Source organism: Gavialis gangeticus, unplaced genomic scaffold, assembly GCF_001723915.1.
Source record: "Gavialis gangeticus isolate Ggan-Ray unplaced genomic scaffold, GavGan_comp1, whole genome shotgun sequence".
Classification (NCBI taxonomy): domain Eukaryota; kingdom Metazoa; phylum Chordata; order Crocodylia; family Gavialidae; genus Gavialis; species Gavialis gangeticus.
The window spans coordinates 31,228,136-31,252,421 of record NW_017729001.1 but is presented as its reverse complement, the minus strand read 5'-3'; the positions used below and the strand labels follow the sequence as shown (position 1 = coordinate 31,252,421).

Here is a 24,286-nt window from a genome sequence, read left to right as displayed (position 1 = left end):
ATTTGTAGGTTTCCATATCAATGTATTGGTCTAATTTACACGAAGTCTTCTAACAACTGTAGTGTATAAATGCTGATAAACTGACACTGAGAAGATTTAACAATTTCTTCATTTAATAAGTGAATTATTTTTACTACACGGTATTGTACACTGTCATCTGTTCAAAAAAGATTAACAGTTTTGTTTTTTAAAAAACAAGATACTGTGAGAGATTTGTATAAACTGGTGAAGACAATTAACTCCTGGGTTTGGTTGGCTCATCAAGCTATTGTCTAAGCTTCTTTGCCGAACAAAGTCTTTAGGTCAAAAAAATACGCAGATCACTCTCAGGTAGATATAGAATCGTTTCCATAAGTTACAGCTTTCTGGAACTGGCTTCCACAGGACTGATTCAATTGTAAAAAGGTCCACTCAATAGAATATATGGAAATCGTACAAAACGTTATTTACCATTACCATTAATAGCACAAAGAGCACAGCATTACTACTTGCTATTTAAGTCAAAATTCCTTTCATCTTCAAGAGGAAGGCATGAACGTAAAGCCCTGCCAACTCATCTTTATGGGTTGTGGGAATATAGCTTTTTAAACAGAAACTTTGGCTTCAGGAAAGAGACACGAACATTTAAAATAATGGCTTTAATTGTCATTTAAAGTATACGGGAGGGGATGTGTGCTTTAATTAAATATACATCATACCAGTGATACTGGCAAGGTTGAGGGTTATTTCTAACGTTGACAGCAATAAAACTAACTTGAACATGACAAGACATTAAAAGAAAAGCAATCCCTTTAAAACAATTTTTAACGTAAAAAAAGTTCACAGTGGTTTGTATAAACAGTATGTAATTTCTGACAGTAACAAATGTCTAGTCTCACAGCACACTAGTGCCCTCTTTAGATCCTAAAGAAGAAAACAAGCATTTACACTACTCATTGTACAGGTTCAAAAGTCAGTTGTACAATTACCCATAATGACAGGATAAGATGCTGTGGAGTGTACAGCTGTAACACCAACATAAGGTAAGTTTTTAAAACTCTTTTCTTGGGAGGGAACAAAAAAGTCTTTCACTTGCTGTTACAACCAGCAAATGCCATTCATTAAATCAAAATGAAAACCACAAACATGTTATCTATTTTGAGCAAGCTGAACAGTACACATTACAGTTTTAAAAATGAAGGTTATATACTATAATACAAGTCCCAACTAGGCAGGTCCAAATTTACTATTTCTTCGCTTGTTTTGTGATCATACCCCTTGGTGGCGTTACAGGTCTGCTAGCATTAGGCTTCTTTTTCTCTGCAGGTTTCAAAATCTGAAAAAGACAATTCAGTCATTTGCTATGATAGAGTGACATTTTGCAAATGAAACTCAGTTGCTACTAAAAAGCTTTACACAGGTGACTATGACAAGTCAGTCAACCCCTAAGCATGATCAATGCCAAGAAATAGCGTACTTCCCTCACCATCCACGGCTAAGTCAATACCAGAGCAGGGGATCAGGGATCTCAAGCCAGCAAGAGGCAGGAAACAGACTACACTGTTTGGGCAATCTAATTCAAGATGGGAAGGTTAAGTTCTCTCTACTTTATGCTAGTACAGACAGCATCACTAATGTTCTTAAAAGAAAATCTGTGAAAGATTTGGACAACCTCTTCATTTGTTGGATTTGCAAATATCTATTTGAAATAAGTGCTAAATATTAAAAGTAAAATTGACAGGAGCATAAACTTAGTATACTGTACCTGAAAAGAGCACATTAGAGTTTCATCCACACTCATCATGGCACCCGCATTGTCAAATTCTCCACAGTAGTTTGGGGCAGAAAATAGAGTTACCAGTTGCCTTTTTGCAAAAAACTCATATCCATCTTCAACCACCTTCAACAGGAAAAAACAGTATTAGAGCAGAGAATTCCTAATCATACAACTACAAAACAATGTTTTTCAAATGGCATGCATCCAGGTCAGTCCACATATAGCTCAGCTAGAGTTTAGTTGTGGCTCCCTAGCACAGCCAGTTGTGGGAGAGCCTAAGCTTAAGCAACAGCAGTTCCAGACTACTAGATCAAAACAGAATTCAAAACAAATCCAAGGGCAAATCCAAGAGTGAAATCCATTAACACTTAAGTTAATGGAATCATGCAGGATCCAAGGGTCTGTACTAGTGGATGCCATTGGAGGAACAGGGCCGTGATCTGTACTTATAAAATTAAAATACCTGGTGAGCTCGACATATAAGATCCAAATCATGTTTATGGAGAAACTTTGCAACCACTTCAGCACCAAAAGTGAAGGACACTCCTCTGTCATTTTCACCCCATCCCAAGACATCTTTGTCAGGGTCTGACCACAACAGGTCACAAAGAAGACCCTGGTCTGGTACATCAGTGGGGCGCATAATTCGTCGAATCTGTTCCATTGATTGAAGGTCTGGTGATAAGCCTGACAGTGTTGGAAAACATACAAGCTGTTTAGCATTTTACCCAAATCATTCCACAGTATTAAAATACAGGTTAGTTCACTTAGATTGAAGCCACCAACCGACCCACCCAGCTCATGTTGATTTCAGGACTGCTAGATTTGGTAAACCCAACTGATTTTTGTAATTACAAGTTTCCTTTTTAAAAATAAGCCAATTTAAAATAAAATCTGAATTAAATACATAAAGGATGTTGAGGCCTAATCTTATCCCTTAAAACATTTAAATAACATTTAGTGCATTGAATCCATTTCAGAGGCTGAGTAATACACTATGTACTTTTCTATACAGAGAAAGCATCGGGGTGGGGATCCAACTTCAGAGGTCAACTTTTATAAATAATGTACTACATAAAAAGACTTTGTGCCATGGGAGACCCAAGCAATGTACTACAAGGTGCAGGAGACTGGCAGCCACTACTACAAGCACTGGGCCCAGCTTCTACCTCCAAGAGTCACCATCAATGTCTTATATCCATGAAGCACACTTAACTGGTCCCATGCAAATCAGCTCAGGTAAAGAAAAGTTGTAAGATGAGGGTATAGGTTGTTGTGTGTGTTTTGAACAAGTCCAGTTACTATCCTAAGGCAGCTGCCAAACAAAACCATGAGCAAAAGACTCTAGCAAACAATGCAACATTAAACTATTTTCTAACACATGAAAAATGTAATGTTTTCAGATTTTGTAAATTTTAAGTTGCAATTGCTTTTAATAAGATATGAAGAATGCATATAGAAACGTATACTGTGAGTACCCTCCAACACAGGAAAGAAACAGTCCATTGTACAAGCCAATCCACCACACGTGAATGTCTTTAATTGCTTTCTGGTGATTCTAACAGATTTTTACCTCAAGTTTTTAAAAGCCTGATAAAGAGCTACATTAGCAGCTTTACAGTTTGGCAGAAACAGAGGTGTGAAAGTATACCAACTTAGGCACGAGAATGAAAAAAATTCTACACTGTGCAGCCCTACAGTATTCTAATCGTTTTAGTATTTATGAACAGGGAACTGCCTTCAAGATACATACTAAAGGATATTTAATACTAAAAATAGCTATTTGTCTCAAAAGTACAGGCATATTAAGACTGAATAATACAAGGGAGATACCAGGCTAGTGTAACACTAAACAATATTTTAAAATTATTTTTTCACTGAAAAGCTGTACATACTTACAGAAGCTAAAATAGATGCAAATTGCAATACATATAAACAACTATTATACTGCTGTGGTTTTAGTAATTTGAGAAATATGGTTCATAACACAAATCCCAGGCTATCCCACTAAGAAAACTTAAAAAGGGGCATGCAACTTAAAGCAGCTGGAACACCACAGCACTTGAGGTATTTAATGCATGAACAAGTGTCTTTAAAAACAGCAGCTAACAAACAGCTTTCCAAGAGGAAAAAGTAGTTTGACATGTAGAAACGAGTAAGTGATAGCATATCCCAGTAAGACCACAGCCATCTTTTGAAGTGTCTGCATACACAGATTTTTGAGAAAAAAAGATGCTATAGAATATTCATTTTCATACAGAACGAAGAGCAGATAGCATCTCAAGTGATATCAAACTGCCTGCTAAATTGGGTATTGTGCAGTTAAGTAGTAAACTGTTGCAGGATAAACCATGGAGGGGTGGTTTACAAAACTTACCTCTCAATATACAGCTTCATCTCCACCTACTGATGAACCAAGGCAGAGGTATAAGTGTTTCAGAACTTCATTTGGTTTCATCCTCATTGTTGGGAGACAGATTTTCCAACAATGTGAAAATGCGTACCAGACACTGAACTACAATGCCTTGTGCCAAAGAATTAGCAGTCATGTGTTCATGAAGTAGGAAGCACCACATACCTCCATGACAGCAGAATATTTTTTCATCCACAATGGCTGCAATTGGTAAACAGTTAAAACAGTCTGTAAAGGTTTTCCACAGCTTGATGTTATATCTTCTCTTACCTACAAAGACATTTAATGGAAAAAATAAGTTAATATGCTTTTATAATGTAAGGAAATTGCTTACTGTATAATACTATTGTTGTTCTAAGTTGGCAAACTACATAACCAGTCCATAATAAAGCTAACATACAACTTGCTTCAGACATACTAATACATTTTGTTACTCATTAAAAGATGCTGGAAATTCTCTGTCTACACAAGCAAAAGTGCTTTTAAGTGGCCTTCTGTTGCAGTGGAAGTTCCCATGTGTATAAAAAAAAGTCACTTTTAAAGCCAAATTCTCTGGCCAATTCTACTCCTTCCAGTGCTCATAGCTTCTCAACAGGCATTTAGCCACATGAAGTCAACTAGTATGCTGCATCCTGGCAATACTTAACTAAAGAGCTGTTCCCAAGGCCATTTCTAGTGGGTAGCACTGAGGTAGCACTGCTCTAAACTCAGCTGAGACTGTGGATGACAAAACGAGACACAATCAGGAATTTGCAACTAGATCTACCTGATGTCCCTCCTCCCTGTTGTATGCAAATGAACCCAGACAGCAGAAAAATTTGAGTCTAATTTTTTTTTAAATCCAAGGTATTTAATAAATGCCATAAACAAATCCAGAATCATCAGAGCAGCGTTAACTTAACACTGCTAATTGCTACAGCATCACAGGCATGCTAATTGCTTCAGGTAAAGTTTAGCTTGTCCCTACTCTCAGATCCCAAGACACAAAGCAAGCACTGATTATATACCACCATTAATTTAATTCCCCTCAGTTTAAAAGTAATTCCTCAGCAACATTGTGTTTACCAGGGCAGATGAAAACCTGGTTTTACTTCAACTTGTTTAGAAGTAAAACAAGCCAGAGACAAAAACTGCTTTTGCCACTGTTCCTTTAAGGGATTCAGAGATAGCTTCTAACTTAAAAAAAAAAAAAAAAAAGATATGCAGGACCTCACTGCCTTTTGTTGGAAGCTCTTGGCAAGATCTCTGCAAGACACAAAACATATCAATGCTGTAACCTGAGTAGATGTTCTGTCTCTCCCAAAGAGGGAGAAAGAAAGGCTGGTTCTCACACTAAATCTATGAAGTGCAAAAAAGTTAGTTCACATTACAGTTTTGTGCCATATTGTTATTCAGGTGCTTGCTCCAGAAGAGAGCAAGCAAGGATAAAGTACTTACATAAAACTTAAAGTCTGACAGTTAGGGTCTTGTATTTATTGTCTGGTAAGTGCCATGTAAAATACTCAAGATAAAGAACAGCTCGTTATCCAGAGAATTTATAGTATATGTATATCAAAATCTTGATAGTATAAAGTTTTGCCCTGTAATTCACCTTCGAACACTGTTCACCAGATAGGCTTACTAGCTGAACTTTGACAGTGTGGAGTAATAGGAACTTAAATTAGAACAATGAGCAAATAGGAACATTACTCATTATGCACACTGCCTTCTATTTTGATGAAGACACAGGATCGCTGAAGAAACATACATCACCTGCTGAAATAAGCCAATAGGCCACCTAAACTACGCAATAGTATTTAAGTCAGTTTATAGCTCCATCTAAGAACAGAGACTAGAAAGTTTTTGTAAATAGTTCAATTAAGTGCATAACAATCCAGCCTTCTCTGCCACCAAAGAAGTGTTACTTACATTCATCATAAAACCCATAAATTCTATTAATGCTGGCACATTCATGGTTCCCTCTAAGAAGGAAGAAGTTCTCTGGGTATTTGATTTTGTATGCCAATAAGAGACAGATTGTTTCTAAAGACTGTTTTCCTCTATCGACGTAGTCACCAAGGAATAGATAGTTGCTTTCTGGTGGGAAGCCTCCGTATTCAAAGAGTCGAAGTAAGTCATAGTATTGTCCATGGATATCACCTAAAAAGGCATTCATAAATGGTACAATTAATTAGATTGTTCTGTAGTATCCAAAAAGATAGAGAAATATTTCAGTGAAGACAGGTAAAGTACAAAACAGAACCAAAATTTATGCTAAGACATGTTACCTACTTAGACATTAAATTGGCTCAACTGTGATATCAAAATTAAAAAGTTTTACTATTTTAAAAATTAAACAGTTAACTCAGCAAGAAATTCTGGCAATGACTAAAAACCCTGCTATTTAGAAATTCATGCATATTTACTTATATCAGCAGAGATGTGGAGCAAAAATTTTCCAAAACAGAACATTTTCCAGTGCTTAATTTTTCCCTGGGAAATTTTCCATTTCTAAAAATTCATTGTTTCATAAAGTTCATTATTAACAATGAATGGATACCAATACAATATTAGGCAAGCTTGGCAGTTTCAGTTGTAATTAATGTTTCTCAGGTGATTATCCCTAGGAAGGGAGAGAAAGAATGCATACGTATGTTTTACTGATTTGTAAACAGGAGGGTAAATGCATTCACATAATAATCCAAACCAAAAAATAAGTTATGAATTCACCTAACTGGCTGCACAGGTCAAATCAAAACCAAAGCATGGCAAATCATGCACAGTTCTTTGGGTGTGCTAAAGTTAGTGTGTCAGTTTGCAGTGCCTTTGTTTTTTTCCTTAAATTTAAAAACAAACAATGCAAGGGAAATACATGCTATTGTGTATTGTCTTTACATTTTTACAAGTATTCCAGTAAAAATAACTTTCCACATAAAGCTTTGAATTTGTTTGACTACAACATTTAAATCACATTAAGTGTGCTGTATTTAATTTTTTTCCTAATCAAATATATCAGTTCAAATACTTGTGGCTATTGGGACATAAAATTAACATGGGGGTTACTAAATATAATTCAAATAAACATCCTAAATCGGATCACACTCTAATTAGGGCATCCGAAAAATTTCCAGAAAACTTGCATCTCTGTACACCACTGGTTCTCACTCTGTGTGCCACAGTGGGTCACACCTGCAGAAAATTTTTTGTTTTTTAAAACACTGGGCTACAGCAGTGTGCTGACTGGGCCGCATCCGGCCTGTTAGCCACAGGTTGAGAACCGCTGTTTGTTTGGGGTTTTTTTTTTTTTAATATATACAGTTGACAGTTTATAGCTCTGTGACTCTAGTTACACAATTCGATACCCAATTTAGTATTTACTCAGGGAAAGGTTCCATTTTACTTCATTTGAAGTTTAAACCCAATTATCAGTAAAGACTACTTTAGCCAAGACATGTCCAGATACCGTACTGACCCAAATCCAAGGCTACTCTGAATTTACAACACTTGCATGCTTAGATTTTAAACATAGGAAATTATAAATGTGTTACAATTTTTCACACCTAGCATCTGATTATTGGAGGCTCATCTAAAATTAGGCCCTCTTGCAGGCAAACAGTAGCAGGGGGCAAAGAGCAGGGACACAAGCTGCAAGCAAGTCAAGTGGTCTGACCCCTCCCTCTTGCCCTGTCACTTGACAGACCCCGCCCCCTTTACCCTTCTGGCTCTAACACAGCTCTGGCCCTAGGGCACAGAACATGACAGCCCCAGCCCTGCAAAACCTGGTTTATTTTCTATGCGCTATATCTACTTACTCAGGTTGATTAACCATAAGCAGATGTTTCATCTTAGCTTTACTATACATTAGTCAATTGATAGATGACTTAAATATCTGTGCATCAAGGGAATTTCCAAAGCTAAACTCTTGGAAAGCCATGTTGCAGACCAAGACAATACTTACCACAAATTTTAAGTGGTGCTTCAAGTTCTAGTAGAATAGGCTGACTGAGGAATATTTCTCTGGATTTCAAGCACAGTCCTCTGATTTCATTCTCTTGAAGCTGAACGTTTTTACCTGGTTTTGAGCCTCTCACTGTTGGTAGGAGAAAAATAAACTAGTTACCCAAATCAAGTAACACAATTAAAGAACTGGGGAGCACCATTTTAATTAAGGGATAAGCAACTTAAAGGAACCCCAACACATACAAGGTCAAGGCTACCCTGAAATGGAACTTTCATATCAGAGGCAAGGCTAGACAGTGTACTCTAGGTTAAATGAATCCCCTCCCTCAGGTCCCCACCACCCTCCATTGCCTCAATTTCAATGATTTAAGTAGCATACACTTATTCAATTGCAGAAAACGGAAATGAAAACCCTGCAGTGTCCAAAATGGAAGTGTGGTGGTGTTGCATTGCTCCACATACATTTCAAGTTAAGTTTTATAGAACATTTAGGCTTAAGCACATTTTCTGAGAACAAACACTTGAAAGTAAAGTCCTCCATTTAATCATAGGATGGGAACAGCATTGCTAGAAGTGGGGCAGACTTCTTTAAACTACTGTCTAGACCTACTCATAGGGTTTCATTATGAACAAGATGTTAACGCCACTAAGATTGCACCCTGTCAAACTATAGTTTTCACCACTGTTATCCATCAAGTTGAAGGGCAAAGATCCAGAAAAATAAGATTCTGCTAATACAGACATTCCTTACATGACTCAGTCATGACCCCAGACAGCCCGAGAAGGGCTCAGATGCCAGAGGCTGAATGGTTACCTAATCTAGCAGCCAAAATTTCAAGATCTATGCCCTACCCCCCACACCTCAAACTTCTGCAATTCATGTACACATTTTCAATAAATATGCCTAACATCAAATATTCAGGAACAAGAAAAAGCAAGCTGAACAGAAGAACAAATTTCATGGTTACTATACTGATTAGAACCAATTCGGTAAACTAAAATGAAGGTTTTAATGAATGTTTCACAAAAACAAAAAGACTTCAAAATGCAAAGAGAAAGAAATCCAAGACAAACCTTGTGCGTAATGTCAAGGAACTGCTAATTTTTTTTATATTGTATATTTAATGTAATTGGTTGGAAATGAAGTTAACTAGTCTCCAAATTATAGGGCAATAAACAGAAGACAGAATTAGGCAGACTGCTTCAATAGATACCTTGTCTGAAGACTCACATAAATGACAACACGCAAGAATTCATCAAGTGGAGCTCCTTTAATGTTCCTGCTTCCATGTGTGAGATTCTAAATCAAGTATCTGTTTGATATAGAAGCTGCTCATCTCACATGAAAATGATAAACATCAACAGCAAGTTTAGGGAAAATGACTACAATACTATCACAAAAGGGTGTATTTATGCCCAACAGCTTGTCTAATGTTTCTATCAAATATATAGTTAATCCCCACCCCCAGAAGTCACAAGAATAATCCTTGCCCCTCATATTTCCTGGACTATCGCTGCTACAAGACTGCAACCCTGCTATATATAACACTAGCCATCTTTTCAAATATGCAAATGCAATGGTAATCCAAAATACAACTACTGGGTTTCACGAAGCATGTTGACAAAACACTAAAACCACCAAGCTGCCTGGCTACTAACCCAATAAGGAGTCCTTTATTGCATATTCACTTTGAAAAGCACTCCTTTTAATTTAGAGCATAGTCTTGAAACTGCCAATCTCAAAGGATTTAATTAAATACGAGTGAATCTGCTCTACTCACACAAACAGGGAGATTTTAGAGTTTTGGCAGGCTAAAATTGAGCCATTTGGCTAGATACTTGCATAGATTGGGAGACCAGTGAAACTTATCTCCACTGTAAAAACAAGCTAATGCTTTTTCTAGCTCTCCACCAGCCTCTTTTGGATTTGGGTTTCTCACTACCTTGCTTTCTTCTAATCTCCCAGCCTCAGATATTTTCCTGCCACTTTCATTTCATGCTCCATCTCTGCTATTATCATCTTCCAGTATTTTCAGAGCTCTCAGCTCTGCTTTTCTCATTCTGTGTACCTAAAGTTAACTACAGAGTCTAGAGGCACTCAGTTGTCAATCACAGACCTTCAGCGATTGAAAGGGCTAGTTCAGTCTAACAAGACCAGCCCCAACCCTTCTTAAGGCAAACAATTAGGGTTCCAATTCAGTCCAACTGTCCTAAATACATTTATACTGCCACTAAAGCCAGCTTTCCCTGCATTTTGATCTCAATTTTTTTCTTCACACTTCAGCAACTCACTTCTTTGAAAGCAAGCAATAAAGTGACAGCCATAATGAGAGTGATCCTGCTAAGAAAGCACGTCTTCTCTTTCAACTTGTGTACAAGAAAGGTATGCATCATAGTTGTCCTTGTGTCTTAAATAGTAGTTTAGTAAGTTTTGGGGATTTCAATTCCTTAAAGCCTAATTGCCTTATTTTTACAGAGGTTTAGAAAAGTCTTTCTGATACTTAAGCCAGTGGGAGCTGTAGCCCTGACAGAAATAAGGCAAAAATTTACCACTTTTAGATAGTTAGCAGGCTTACCTAGAATGATGTCAAGAATCTGGAAGGTAACACAAACTTTTCTACATTACAGCTCCCCTGGCTGGGGGAATCTGATAGAACTGGCAGAATTCAGACAGGACCAAAGAAATGTCTAATCTTAATAGATTATATTCATAATGGAGACCAAGTTTTTGAAGCGTTAATTTAAGTAAGTTAGAAGTTATTACTGCAGCTGGGTTAAAAAGGGAACTAAAAAAAATTAACAAGTAAGGAATTATGTATACAAGTCAATTCTCGAGTTGCAGTACAGTCATGGAGAAATGGAGTTTCAACAACTGACAGAAAAATTTAAATTCCAAGTTCTGGAGAGAACCCGACTACTAGCTTTCAAAGATGCTTACAGGAGAGCAGCACTCAGTATTTGAGAAAGTAGAGAGGGGCACCAGAAGTAGTAACCTCCACTCCCTAGGGTATAAAGCCAGCAGGTCTCACTTCACAGCAAATGGCCCAGCAATTTTTAATACACTCCTCCCAGGAAGATGAGATGCCTTGATACTATATATGAATCTTTGGAAAAATAGAGCAAGTGACCCTTTCCCAAAGAGTAGTTTGCTCTCAGCAAAGCAAAACCAACTCAGCATTGTTGCTTGAGGCTTTGACACCTACTGGAAGTTGAAGCATTTTGATACACCCTCTCCATTTCTATAGAATAAGACTTTTACCTATTGAACCATAAAATATGTAAAGAATACATTCTAGATCAGCTGTGTCAGCTACTCAGGTCACTTCCTGCATGTGACCCACCTGGCATCTGAATTCAAAATAATTTAAATGCTCATTTCAAAGTCTTAGCCATCAGTTGCAAAGAATAGTCTGAATGAACTTAATGAGCTGATACACTGTCATCTTTAGTCTATTTTTAGATGATAAATTTCCTCAATAGCAGTGGACTGGGACAAGGTCAAAGAAAAGAAAAGATAAGGCTTCTAAAAATTCTGTATTAGCATAGGCTGTTTGTTTTCTACTAAGTTCTTATCAAAGCTAAAATTAGCACTATTATCTATGACTCAGAGTGCTATAGCCTAGAATAAGTTTATCACCACTTACTCTAGTGCAATGTTTTCCAATCTGATTTTATATAGCTTAAACAAAAAAAACAAAACAGTAAATGAATGAGCTACGGTTTTAGCCCAGGAAGAACTGAGCCAGTAATGCATGTTTACACTTTACAGCAACCTACCAGCAATACAGGTACTTGCTTTTATAGCCTAGACACTTTTCCTTGCTTGATTCACTAGTCTTTTGCTGTATGTCATCTTTGGGATTTTTTTTAAATTAAATTTCATTTTCAAATCTTTACAAAAGTGAATTGTTTCACTGTTTTTGAGTAGCTTACTTGCTATTCTGAAACCCAATCAGCACTAGGAAAATTTGTACTTTTGCAAGAGCAAGTAACATGTACAAGTCTCACATTCTGGAATACTCCCTGCACCACTGGTTCTCAACCAGCATGCTGCAAGATTCTTTCAAGAGCATCCCAGGGTGCTGCACAACATTAGTACTATTAGGTATGTCATGGAGCCAGAGGCTCCTGTTACTTTAAAGAAAAAGCTAAGCTTGCTGTGGGGGAACTAGCTCCACTGCAATAAGCAGCCAAAGGGCAGCCCCCAGGCAGGGCAGGAGTAAAGACTGCAAGCAGCTTGGCTAACTGGAGCAGAGAAGGGCAGGTTAGTCATAATGTCAAACCAGAAACCCCTGGGTATGGACAGGGAGCCACCTAAAAGGAATGAGTGGGGCTTTGGGGCACTAAGACCAATGCCTGAGGTCAATGGTCCTGTGGGCTGCAGGGAGAGGAGCTCCTGGGGGAGATGGCTGCAGGAGACACTGGCAAACATCCAAGTCATCAGCTAGAGCCTGAAGGAGAAAATTAAGGGATGAAGCACACCTCGTAGTATGGCACTGACCCAGAGTAGGAAGGAACTTTAATTTGGAAGCAGTTTACTTGTATTTGACTTGCATTCAAGTCTGATAAAGGACCAGGTTGTGGCTACCGTGGTGTTCTGGAGGCCACAGAAGCACCTGAGAAGCACCCAGCATACAACTCTGTAAGAGTCAGAGACCAGAACAGGGCTGAGGGGCACACAAGCAGCAAGAGACTAGTCTTGCCTGGGTTAGGGACTCCAGGGGGCCAAGCAGACAAGACCAAGGCCAGGTGTCTAGAAGCCAAGGCCTGAGGCAGTAGACCTAGGCTGAGGGGGCATAGCCTGAGAAAACTGGCTAATGCCAGGGGGCTGAAGTCCCAAAGGCTTGACACCTGAGGGGGCCAAGCGTTATACAGGGGCCAGCGCAGCTAAAAAAAAAAAAAAAAGTTAAGAACCACTAGCCTACAGCAGTGGTTGCGACATGGGTGTCAATTATGCCCATGTAACAATTAATGCCACAGACACTGATTTTTCTAGCATGGACAGGGCTGCAGAATTACACCCTCAAACAGGAACAAAATCTAGGTTCTTTTTTTTTTTCTTCTTTCTTCCTATTTTTTCTAAAGTGTCCTGAAATGGAACTCCTGTTTGCATAGTAATTGCATGGAAACTCCTTGCAGGCCAAAGATCAGAGCTATAATAAGGTTATCGTTCAAGCAACACATGCTTCCACATTATTCACTAACTGTAATATTAGCATTTATCACTGACACTACATGACACCACTAGAATTACCACTAAATTTCAAGTGTTCTGTTAAACTGTTTAAAGCAAGTAATGAAGTGTGTAAACAAAAGTTAAATCTTTGTATGTTACCGTAGTTTTATTGTGCGTGAAACTGTTCAGCCATAAAGCAATTTTCCAGACCTTTTGTGAGCTACAAGCAAGCTATCCAAAATGCCAAATATCCAGCAGCAACAAAGAACAAGTTTACAGGAAAAATGATCTAAGTTAATTCTACAGAGCCAAATTAACACTTCAAGTATTATAGTTAATCTTTGTTTTTAAAAAGATTAACAGAGTCACATTTATGATTTCTTCAAAGAGGAAACAGATTTTACTTTGCATTAGTTGGTTTTAAGCACTACTACACCAAAAACTGTGCATCCCACATCTTAAAAACTCTGAATTCAAAGAGATAAAAAGGCTTAGACTGAAATACTGTAAGCATTCAGTAATACTTATAACTAAAACTTGTAACAAAAAGTTGCAGCTGATGGCATTCTTAACAAATGTTAAGACAGAACTTTAATATAAATAAGCATTAAAAATATTTTTTCTGTAAATTTACACCAAAATAGCAAAATTTCAGTCAAGTTGCCATAAATGTAAAAAGGGAAGTAAAAATTGAAAAATTGAAGGTATCCTTACCGATGACAGTTGGAATTCTTTAGTCCAAAGGACAACTAATGGGCTCAGTTATCTTAGTAGTCTTGAATTCTAGGCCAAATTTATGTTATTTGGATTTACTGCTGAGGGATGCATTCATCTATGTCCTGAGAAGCTGGAAAAGGACTTCCTGGCTTCAAAACTAAAAAGGTGCAGTTGAGACTATCCTTTAGTTTGAAAACTTACCTATTTTTGTACAAGTCTGCTTTCATTTGTGAAGGAAATGGGACCCAGAGAAAGCAGATGACAGTCCATCAAAATTAATCTTTAAGGTTTCTCTGATGGATTCGACAAATAACTTAGTCCCATTAAAAGGAACAACAGACATCACCAAGAAATTTATATATGTAGGCTCAATGGTATTGTAGAAGTATAACTTAGTATTTTCTCAGAGGGACTGGAATCATCATCATCTTTATAGGTTAGAAAAAATCCTTTGGGATTGACAGTAGTCCAGGGTAAGAACAAATCAGTTGAAAGAAAAACTAGTTCATTCCAGGTATGTTTATTTTTATCTGGTCTTAAGCAATATTTTTACTGCAGCATTATATACCACTGACCAAAAGAAACATACCAACAGATTCCTGATCTTGTTGGGCAGATATTCACTTAAATTTAGAATCCCCTCCTGAAGAAGAGATCTTCTATTTAGGCTTCTTGGTTTGCATACTTCTTTTAGAGAGTGCCTTGACCACTGTGGAAAAGTCAAACACATACCCCATACTCTGAAATGAATGCAGAGTCAACTCAGATCAGAATGCAGTGCTGCAGCAGTCCAGCAGAGGGTGAATGAAGTCAAAGTAGGAAGAAAAGAACCCAAGCTGTATCACAATGGTACAAATGAACTTAACAAGTCATGTCCAACCCAGCAGATGCTTACATGCAGGAAAATGTTGCATTTATCAGGATGGAGTCAAACTCCCCTTGGTCTCTTGCAAGACCTTCACAAGTCTCTTGCAAGGCACTGTTTCAGACTTCAAAATATCCAGGGTGTAGCATGTCTGCAGAGTTCATGTATATACAAGAAAAATGCAACTGGAAGACAGAATGGATAGTGCAGGCACACTCCACCACTGTTATTTACTAATATTATCCTACCAGTTCAATATGCAGTAGTTCATTCCTCTGATGAAGACATGCCCTACAATAATTAATGATGGGAGTAAATCGGTTCACTCAGGAGGAGTAAGATGCAAAGAGGATAGTGGGATGCTGGACAGAGATCTTTTTACAAGAACTCTACCCAAAATATTATTTCAAATGTGATACAAGCTTGATGCTGTCAATATTAGATTAGATAACAAGACACTTAAAACAGCTTGTCCTGGTAGCAGCAGTACAAGTTTGATACTAGCTTATTAAGTAATTATTTCTGGTGTATTAAGTAATTATATCCGATGTGGAGACACCAGTACAGCATTTACAGAATATATGGATTTCTTTTATTTTTCATAGGGACAGGTTAACATTCAATAGTACATCAAAACACAAAAAGGGTAACTTTAAAAAGGTTTAAGCGCTGAACCATTAAAGTAACTAGTGCTCAAGGTAACCCAAGTCATTGCAAATTCAGAATGGAGCTGAAGAGCTGCTCCTTGGTGCATAAGACTCTGTGAAGGAAAATTCTATGTTCAGTCTTTTTTAAGAAGACTAAAGCTCTTAACAGCATTAATTAACTTTAAAGTTCGCATTTAGCAGAATGCAAAATATTTCTGTCAGAGACTAGTATAAGTGACAACATGCACCCCATCCTGTGCCATTAATCCAAAATTCTCAGATATGATAAGAGTTCCTGCAAGTTACAGATGGATGTCACCTAGCAGAAGTCAAGCCTGCAAAGTTGCAGGAATGGAAACCAGGATTCTCAACTGCTGAAGACTTAAGGATTACAGGCTGCTATACTTCAGCAGAGCATCATTCGCTGTAGAGGGCAAGAGTCAATGCAAACTAAATGGTCTAGGATAGTGAATGCTCTTTGTTAATTAAGGACTAATTATTGTATGTGTCAATCTTGCCCCATTAGTTTTCATTTAGAATTACTTAGAAATAGGAATCCTTGTTAGGCAAAAAAATATAACAAACGAGCAAACCCAGCAAGTATTAAGAGGAAGCCAGGGCAGCCTCAGATCAGGCAATAAGCTTTCAGAAAAATAGACAAGTTCATATTCACATTAACATCCATAAACCTGGGCTAAATATTACAAGAACAATTTAGCTGACAAGTGGCTCTCTGAGAGATTACTTTCAATAATGAACTAAGACCAACTGATAGCACAGCAAAGTGAAAGATAACACTTCTCATTCTCGGTGACTGGTTCCCAGGAAACCTGCATTACCATTTTAACTGCTGCATTAAGTTTTGAAATCTAAGTATCTTTGCCCTTTTCATATTTAAAGTCTTGCTCTCATAAAGAATATAGAACTCAATTCCTTGACAAAATTATAAAATTTATATTTAGTTTTACAAATAAGCCTTACAGCTACATACAAGCTGAGAAATACTAACTTATATAATGCTATTTCTTTTGCAGCTAGGAAAACAAAGCAGAGGTTAAATAACTTGCCCAAATTATATAGTACTTGTCACAGCAACAAACTGAACTGAACTTTAAATCCCCCAGTCCCATCCACTAACCACAATACAATCCTTCTTCCTTTATCTTTTAGTCAAGGTAGGCATAGATCTAGTGGTAATGAACTATAAAAATCAAAGGCCTTTCTTTTAAGAGGAAGGCAGAGCTTTATATGCATTGCTAACTGCAATTATCCAGACTCCCTCTACTATTCCCCACCCCTTTAAAAAAAAATCAAAACAGGAAAGAATTGGGTGGTCGTCTTTTCTCCATTTATAATAAGGATGCCTCCCTGAGCCACACAAGAGGCATTACCAGGAATAGAAATCTGTGGGTGTTAATTTCTGCCAGTTTAAGAATTCATAATCTTTTGGTAGATTTTAGTGTTACAGCCAGGACCTTGGCTCACCAAAAAACACTGCAGTCCGAAATGCACCACACACCTACATTTCCCTAGCTGAGGTTCATTAAATTTGCAACTAGCCCCTGGTAGCGACAGTGAAAGTTATAGTTTAGAGAATGCAAAGATTTTCAGTAACAGATGACATAATCCAGGTGTACCTAAGTTTTTGGGTATTAATTTCTCTCTTACTAGCATGATCAGTTGTTCTAGCCACTATCAGTTAATCTTCTGCAATTTCTTTTCCCTTATAAGTGGTGTTACTTTGCTTGGCCACAGCATTAAGACAAGCAAGTAGTACTTCATTTTCAACATACTGTATTACTATACAGCAACATTTATTAAATAAGATCCTGCTTCTTGTACTGTATGGAACAGGTTGTTAATGCATTTAATACATTAAACAAAAGGGTGATGTTATAGAAAACCATAAAAAACAGAAAAAGACAACTCTTTTAAGTCTCAGCATCAATTTTGTGATGCCTGGAATTTCTTTCAACTCTATTCAAAATCATGTTCTAATCTGTTCTTGTACCTGTCTACATATTATGAACTGATTTAAAGGGAACTTTCCAGTTACTGGCCTTTTTAATTTAGCAGAGACAAGCAGCTGCAAGCTTAAGTGGCTATTTTACAAGTGGACTTTGGTTGTCTATATGCTTCCTCTTGCCACTGAAAAGACCATGACTTCCCCCTTCTTATGGCTACGGAGACAACATGTTAATGCACCACTGCACATGTGTTTATGCATCTGTAATTCCTGAGAACGTTTAAAAAACACTGTTCTTCCATGCAGGGTTCTGTTAGTTATTCCCCCTTAGTCTAATTCAACTAAGACCACTGGCTATGCGAGTTATTGAAATATTCTCACAACATGGGAATAAACAAGAATAAACTGTCCTGAGGAAAGGATCCTCAATAAAGAACAAGCCTCATTAACAAAGGAACAAGGGAAGAGAAATACAGGAAGTCAATTACAGAAAGAAATATCACTAAATATTGTATTTTAATTTAAGTACACCAAGACAGCAAGTACGATTTAAGATGGGCTTTGTAATACTAAACTGTAGACAGTTTCTGGAAGAATAAAGGACTATTTCAGCTACTTCCAGTGGAAAACTGGAAAAGCGTCTTTAAAAAAAAAAAAAAAAAAAAAAAAAAAAAAAAAAAAAAAAAAAAAAAAAAAAAAAAAAAAATCAACTTCTAAACAAGAGACTGATGGATCTATAGTCTTGCCCCTCGGCTCAACGTGAGCTCCTTATGCCAACTATTAAGAAAAATATTTAATAGAAAAAAAGATGTTTATCTTACCTACAAGAATCCTGAGCCCATAACTACAAGTGATTTGTACTAGACAGTTAAAATACATTTAAGCACATTATTAAGTATTTGCACTGTACGTTATCTAGTTCTATTAATGGGATGCTTCAAAAGACAAGTTGAATGTTAGACAAAGTACATTTCTGTTTTACATTTAAATCTGTTTTGTCAATCTTGTATATTTTGAATGTGAAAAATATAACCTGATCCAAGATTACGCAGACATCACAGAAAACTGCATAACTACTATATTCAACTAGTGTTACAATCTACATTTTCATAAAAAAGCTATCATGACAAAAGCTGTTTTTTTTCTTGAGACCGAAATAATAGCTACATTACTGGCACCTATTTTTCTTAAATGGAAACTGGGAGTAAATGACTAAGCTGAAGGTAGTAAATTCACTGCGCTTTAACAATTGAAGTGTATTTATCCTAGTTATGTTACTCTAGATCTCAGACAAATAGCATAAGACTAAAGTGTATTATAAATACCAAAAACAATGTTTTATGGCCCAGCACTTTGATGTAAAGTGTCATGAAGTTTCTTCACTAACTTTAGATTTAATTAGCTGTTAAAGATTTTTAGCTTCAAGCTTCCCCATTCATATCTTTAAAGTTTATTAACAGATTTATCCAAAATCACCACCTATTGCCTACAAGAATGCATGAGTATGTCGTCTGGGATCAAACATGTGAAATGTCCTGTTACTAAAGAGAGTGCTTTGTAACATTCACGGTGATGGACTATGACGTTTAGTCAAGGGAGAACCCACTCTGAAGGCATACACATCTAAGGAAATCTGATTTTGAGGTGTACCACAGTGTGTACACCCAAATGAAAACTAGCAGTTACATGAAAGTTCAGTCATGCTACTAAAACTATAGCTATAACTGGAGGAGGAATTTGCTCTGAGAACAAGGATTGTTTTTGAAGAGGAAGTGGGAAAGGATGTGATAAAAACAAATTAAGAAATAGCCACTGAATGAAGCAGAGTATAAAGACTATTCACATCAACTTTTAAAAGTGCAACTGTCCAACTTAAAGTATATAAAAAGCTCGTCAACTACATGGCAATGCCCATGCTCCTCACTAAGTTTATGAGGGGGGAAAAAAGGGGGAAAACAATCAAAATTATAGACACAGTGTATTTTACAACACACAATTTACCTTGTAATCTACATAATTTGCTGGTTGGGCCTTTGGGAAAGTTGGAGTATGAAGGTTGCTATCTCAAAACTGTCTGTAAGAGCTTGCTAACAAGATCCTTCAATATAAGCACCTCCTTGAGCTTGTTTGAGCCCAATAACCTCCTGCCTGTGGCAGGGGACCCGACTTGAGGATCTTACAGGTCCCATCCCGATTCTAAAAATCAGTTTTTTTCCTTGCATTTAAAACAAAACTACTTGACCAAATTCAAGAACAGGTCTTTTGGTTCTCCATTTGTAAAAACATAATAAAAACGTGAATCCCACGTTATTGAGGTTATGCATGGAACAGTAATCAAGTTATGACAAGTAATTGCTGTATAGCTTGTAATACAAGCAGGTGTTAATATGCAATATACTAAACAACCATCAAGAGGGGTGTCCCTTGGGCCGGGGCCTGGACCTCATGATCTTATGAGGTTCCTTCCAGCCCGAATGTCTAGGAAATCTATAAAACTAGTTGATGTGGGAACTGCCATTAATATTTATAAGCACTCATACTTCTGTTCCTACTTATAGACAGTAACAACAAGGCTATTCAAAACATCCAGGGAACATCTGGACATTGATCTTGCTGGGATCCTTTGACCCCCAGCTGACTTCCTGGCCCTTGGGTCAAGAAAGATTTGGACATTTACTTTGCTGGGATACTTTGACCCTAGCCAACTTCCTGCCCCTTGGGTCAAGAAACACTTGGACACTGATCTTGCTGGGATCCTGTGACCCCAGCCAACTTCCTGTCCCGGGGCAGAGGGCTGTACCTGATGATCTTACAAGGTCCCTTCCAGCCCCAACGTCCGTGAAAATACTCTATTTCGAGTCTTAACGAAGAGTCAGGATTAGTGCCAAGGGTTACCCAAAACAACTCTCGAATGGCAGGAATAAAAGGTTCAAGTTAAGTGGCTATATTGAAGGATCTTGTTAGCAAGCTCATGTACACAACGCCGAGAGCAACCTTCACGTGGCAGCCTCCCTGACAGCCCAGCCAGCAAGGAGATGCATTACTAATTCAATAGGACTGGCTTTTCCAAGACACTTACAAGGTCTCTACACCTACCACGGATGTTTCAGGCAAGGAAAAAACGGCCAAACGCGAACGGTAATAAAGACTCATGTGGAAAACAACTTCTGAATGACTCGACTTAGCCAAAACGGACCCAGGAAAGGGCAGCAAGATTCAGCCTCGGGTTAACAGAGACACCACACACATTATGAAACCCCCCGGGGCACTGGTGCAGAGGGAAGACCCCTCAAGACAGATTTATTTCGTATTCTTTATCCCTACAGCACCCCCCCCCCTTTTGCATCACCCTGGTCATTTATTTTCACACAAATGCTGCAAAACAACAAGAAAGGGCAGCCCGGGGGCAGATTTCTCCCACCTATCTCCAAATCCTCGGGGACTTTTGGCAGCACACAGTGGGGGGAAGTTAAATCCCAGCGGGCCGGGCGCCGGGACACGCGGCTCCTTCCCCGCACGCGCAGTGCCGTGCCCCTGCCACACGAGCTCCGAGCTGCAGTAGGGGCCCAGAGACGCGCCTCACCCCAATATTTGGGTCCCCTTAAAAGTGGGGGAGCAGGAACGCGCGCGAGCACCCCCCGCCCTTTCCTCCTCACCTTCCAGCAGCCGTTGGATGATGCTGTCGATGTTGAGCTTGTCGATATCCGCCATGGCCCCCGAGCGTCCCCTGCTCGACCCGCGCAGCGCCGGCGCCGCACAAAATGGCCGCCGTCTCCTCAGCGAGCTGTGGCAGCGCACGGATACCAGGCGCGGCGCGGCCCGGCCGGGACCCCTTTATAGGCAGAGCGGCGGGAAGAGTAGCCGCTGCACCGAACCCTTCACCGAATCCTTCCGCCCGAGGGGCGGGGCGGGGCGGGGCGGGGCGAGGGGTGGAGGGACTAGATCCGCCCAGCAGTCGCCTCAGAGCGGGCGTGGGGTGTCTGCGTTCCTGCTCCCTTCATCCTACATAGGTGCGGAGTAATAGCTGGGGTTCCCTGTAATAGGTCTCCCCCTGGACCCGGCTGGGAGCTGGAGCGGGTCAGTTTAGCATGGGTTAAACTGAGCTACTGAGGAGGGTGAACGGCCTGCGCCTCTGCCAGGAGACCCCCGCTTCCAACAGCTGGATGTGCCTCTGGAAACATCAGCCCGTAGGGGTAATGGGTACAGCTCCCAGTGGACATTGCAAGTCCTACCCCCATCTTTCTTCAGCCCCAGATCTATCCAGGACCCCTATCTGGGAGAGATGCAGGGGTGTATAGATTCCTTGATACTATTTAGGGTTGCAAGGGACCTCGCCCCCCACTGCCCTGGGCAGGAAAAAGCAGCCGCGGTCAGATGATGGCATTTGTTGAGGGACTGAGGGGTCAACGGTTGCATCTGTGAAATGGGTGTATAGATGGGATGGGGCGGTCTGGAGCTGAGTTCAGTAATATAGCCCAGCTCCTGCAAGCCAGGAGGACTGGTCGAAGGAGAGAAATCATCTCAAAAAAAAAAAAAAAAAAAAAAATCGCTTGCGAAACAGCAGGGGTGTGCAAAGCAGGGCCTAGTCCATTCAGATTCGGCCCGAATCGGGGGACTTCGATTCGATTTGTTGATTCGGATTGCTTTCCCCGATTTGATTAATCGGAATCTGAAGATTCAATGCTGATTTGGAGAATCGGTGATTCGGACATAGACACAGCTGATTTGATAGACACTAGGGTCGGAAGGGACCTCAACAGATCATGACGATTCAACACGATTTGGTGGCTGAATCTCAGAATCTGAATTGAATTGGAGGACCCCTTAATCTCTCCAAATCAAGCTGGGACCCTCCGAATCGATTCAAACATACAGACAGGTTTAAATGTTTTTTCTACATACCTTGAGGTAGCAGGCAGCTCATGATTGCTGCGATGCTGGGGCGCATGGAGTGTCCCACTGGAGTGGAGGGGCCCCCCCACATGCTCAGCAGTGAACCGAAAGCCCCTCCGCATCCTCCCCAAGTCAGCAATTGGTGCACCCTGCCGAGCCGTTGGAGGGGGGGGCCTAGCACGCTCCCTGGTGAGACCAGAAGCACTTCTGGTCTTCTTCCAAATCCGCTGCCAAGTGCACTGGGGAGCTCCCCATGCTCCTGTGGGATGCTCCATGCACCCCAGCATCTCAGCATTCATGAGCCACCTGCTACCTAGAGGTATGTAGAAAAAACATTTGAAGCTGTCTGTATGTCTGAATCGATTCAGAGGGTCCCAATTTGATTCAGAAACATTGCCCACGGGCAGATGTTTCCATTTGACCACCAAATTGGGCCAAATTTCCTCTGAATTGAATCGGGGACCGAAGCTTCACATGGCCCTACAAAACACCTGCCCATGCCAACTCATTTAGAGTTAGTCACGCTGCGGCTTGCCTTTCTTGAGGAAACTGTAGTGAAATCAAGTTGGGTTGCCATTTGGAGTACAGTTATTATTCTGCATTCATTTCCTGTGTGGGGTAGTGGATTTGTGCATTTAGTGAACGGAGCTAAACCACATGCAAGCACTTCCCCAGACAGAGCTATTCCACATGAGCCCTTCTGCATGAACACCTTTATTTGAAACTAAAAGAGCCTTTGTGCAGAATAGCCTCTGTCCTTTAAATTCTCACCCTGGCTGATTTCACAGTAGCTTCCCCTGTGCAGACAAGCCTTTATACATGTGAGTAACTTTATGCACGTGAACCTCATCGTGGAGGTGTCAACATTTGCAGGATGCCTGCAAGGTGCTCAGAAATCCTCGGGAGACAGCCACAGCAATCAGCATGATCATTTTTAGATATGTTATGTTTATTGCAGGGTTTTCTTGTTTTATTCTGCATGCAGCAGCAACACAAATGCAAGGCAGAGGCATACACAAAATTAAAATCAGTCCAGAGATTGAAAAAAAACAATTACATTTGCAGGGAGTTGGCCTGTGCTGGCCTCTACTCTTGCTCACTTCTTTGCATCTCTGATTGAATGTTGTTTAATTGGTTTATTTATTCTGAGTTTAATTTACAGGGATGACTCTGTTAGTTCAATTCCTGCCTCTCCTGCTCCTTTTTCTTGTGTAAGCTGGATGCCTCTCACTGACAGTTATATAATAATCATAACAGCTCATTACCTTGGTCAGGCTAGGGCAGAGTTCAGGTTCACTGTGGTGATAAAGCAGGAGACATGCCATCTCAGCACACCTTGGGCACTTGTACATGGTGTACAATAGGAAAGAAGCCAATAAGGAAGAGGCCTTTGCAGTGGTATAGATAAGGACCATCTGTAGCACAGGCATTTGCCAATTATCAAATGCAACTTTATACTTTCCCAAGTGACTGCTTATGGCAATGAATGCACCTGAGCCAAATGCTAATCTCCATCCCGCTGGTATCAATCCAAAGTAACCCCCTCAAAGAGAGTGTGGTTACTCCAGATTGATTTGTGCAACTCCATTCATAAGCTTACAGCTGTTTTCATGCTGCTTCTTCCCTTGGAACAGCTTCTCCATTCTTGCCTACTGTATGCCTTTTCTCACTGTCCCTGCTTTAATTCAGAGGGCCAAGTTTTTACATGCTAACTTGCCTCAACTCAACAGAGGTGTGCCAGAAGAGGCCCCATACTTCCAGGGATTCCTTCCCATTTTGTCTTGCCAGTAATGTCTCTAGATCTTCTTGTACTGTATTTCAGCATTTTCTGTGGGCGCATATATTGTATCAGGTGCACAGGTGTTCTTCTGGTCAGTTAAGTAGGTAATGAATAGTGACTAGAAGGTGTGTGTG

The 24,286-nt window shown here is 39.5% G+C and overlaps 1 protein-coding gene across 1 annotated transcript; it reads right to left on the bottom strand.

Annotated features, from left to right (window-relative positions):
* Window positions 1-95: 95 nt before the first annotated feature.
* Window positions 96-21,274, bottom strand: PPP1CC (protein phosphatase 1 catalytic subunit gamma). Its single transcript, XM_019507245.1, has 7 exons — window positions 21,136-21,274; window positions 8,107-8,238; window positions 6,078-6,308; window positions 4,335-4,439; window positions 2,220-2,443; window positions 1,745-1,879; window positions 96-1,315 (listed from the first exon to the last, which is right to left on the bottom strand). Exons 1-7 carry the CDS (start codon window positions 21,188-21,190, stop codon window positions 1,226-1,228), a joined length of 972 nt encoding a protein of 323 aa, XP_019362790.1. The 5' UTR covers window positions 21,191-21,274; the 3' UTR covers window positions 96-1,225.
* Window positions 21,275-24,286: the final 3,012 nt, after the last annotated feature.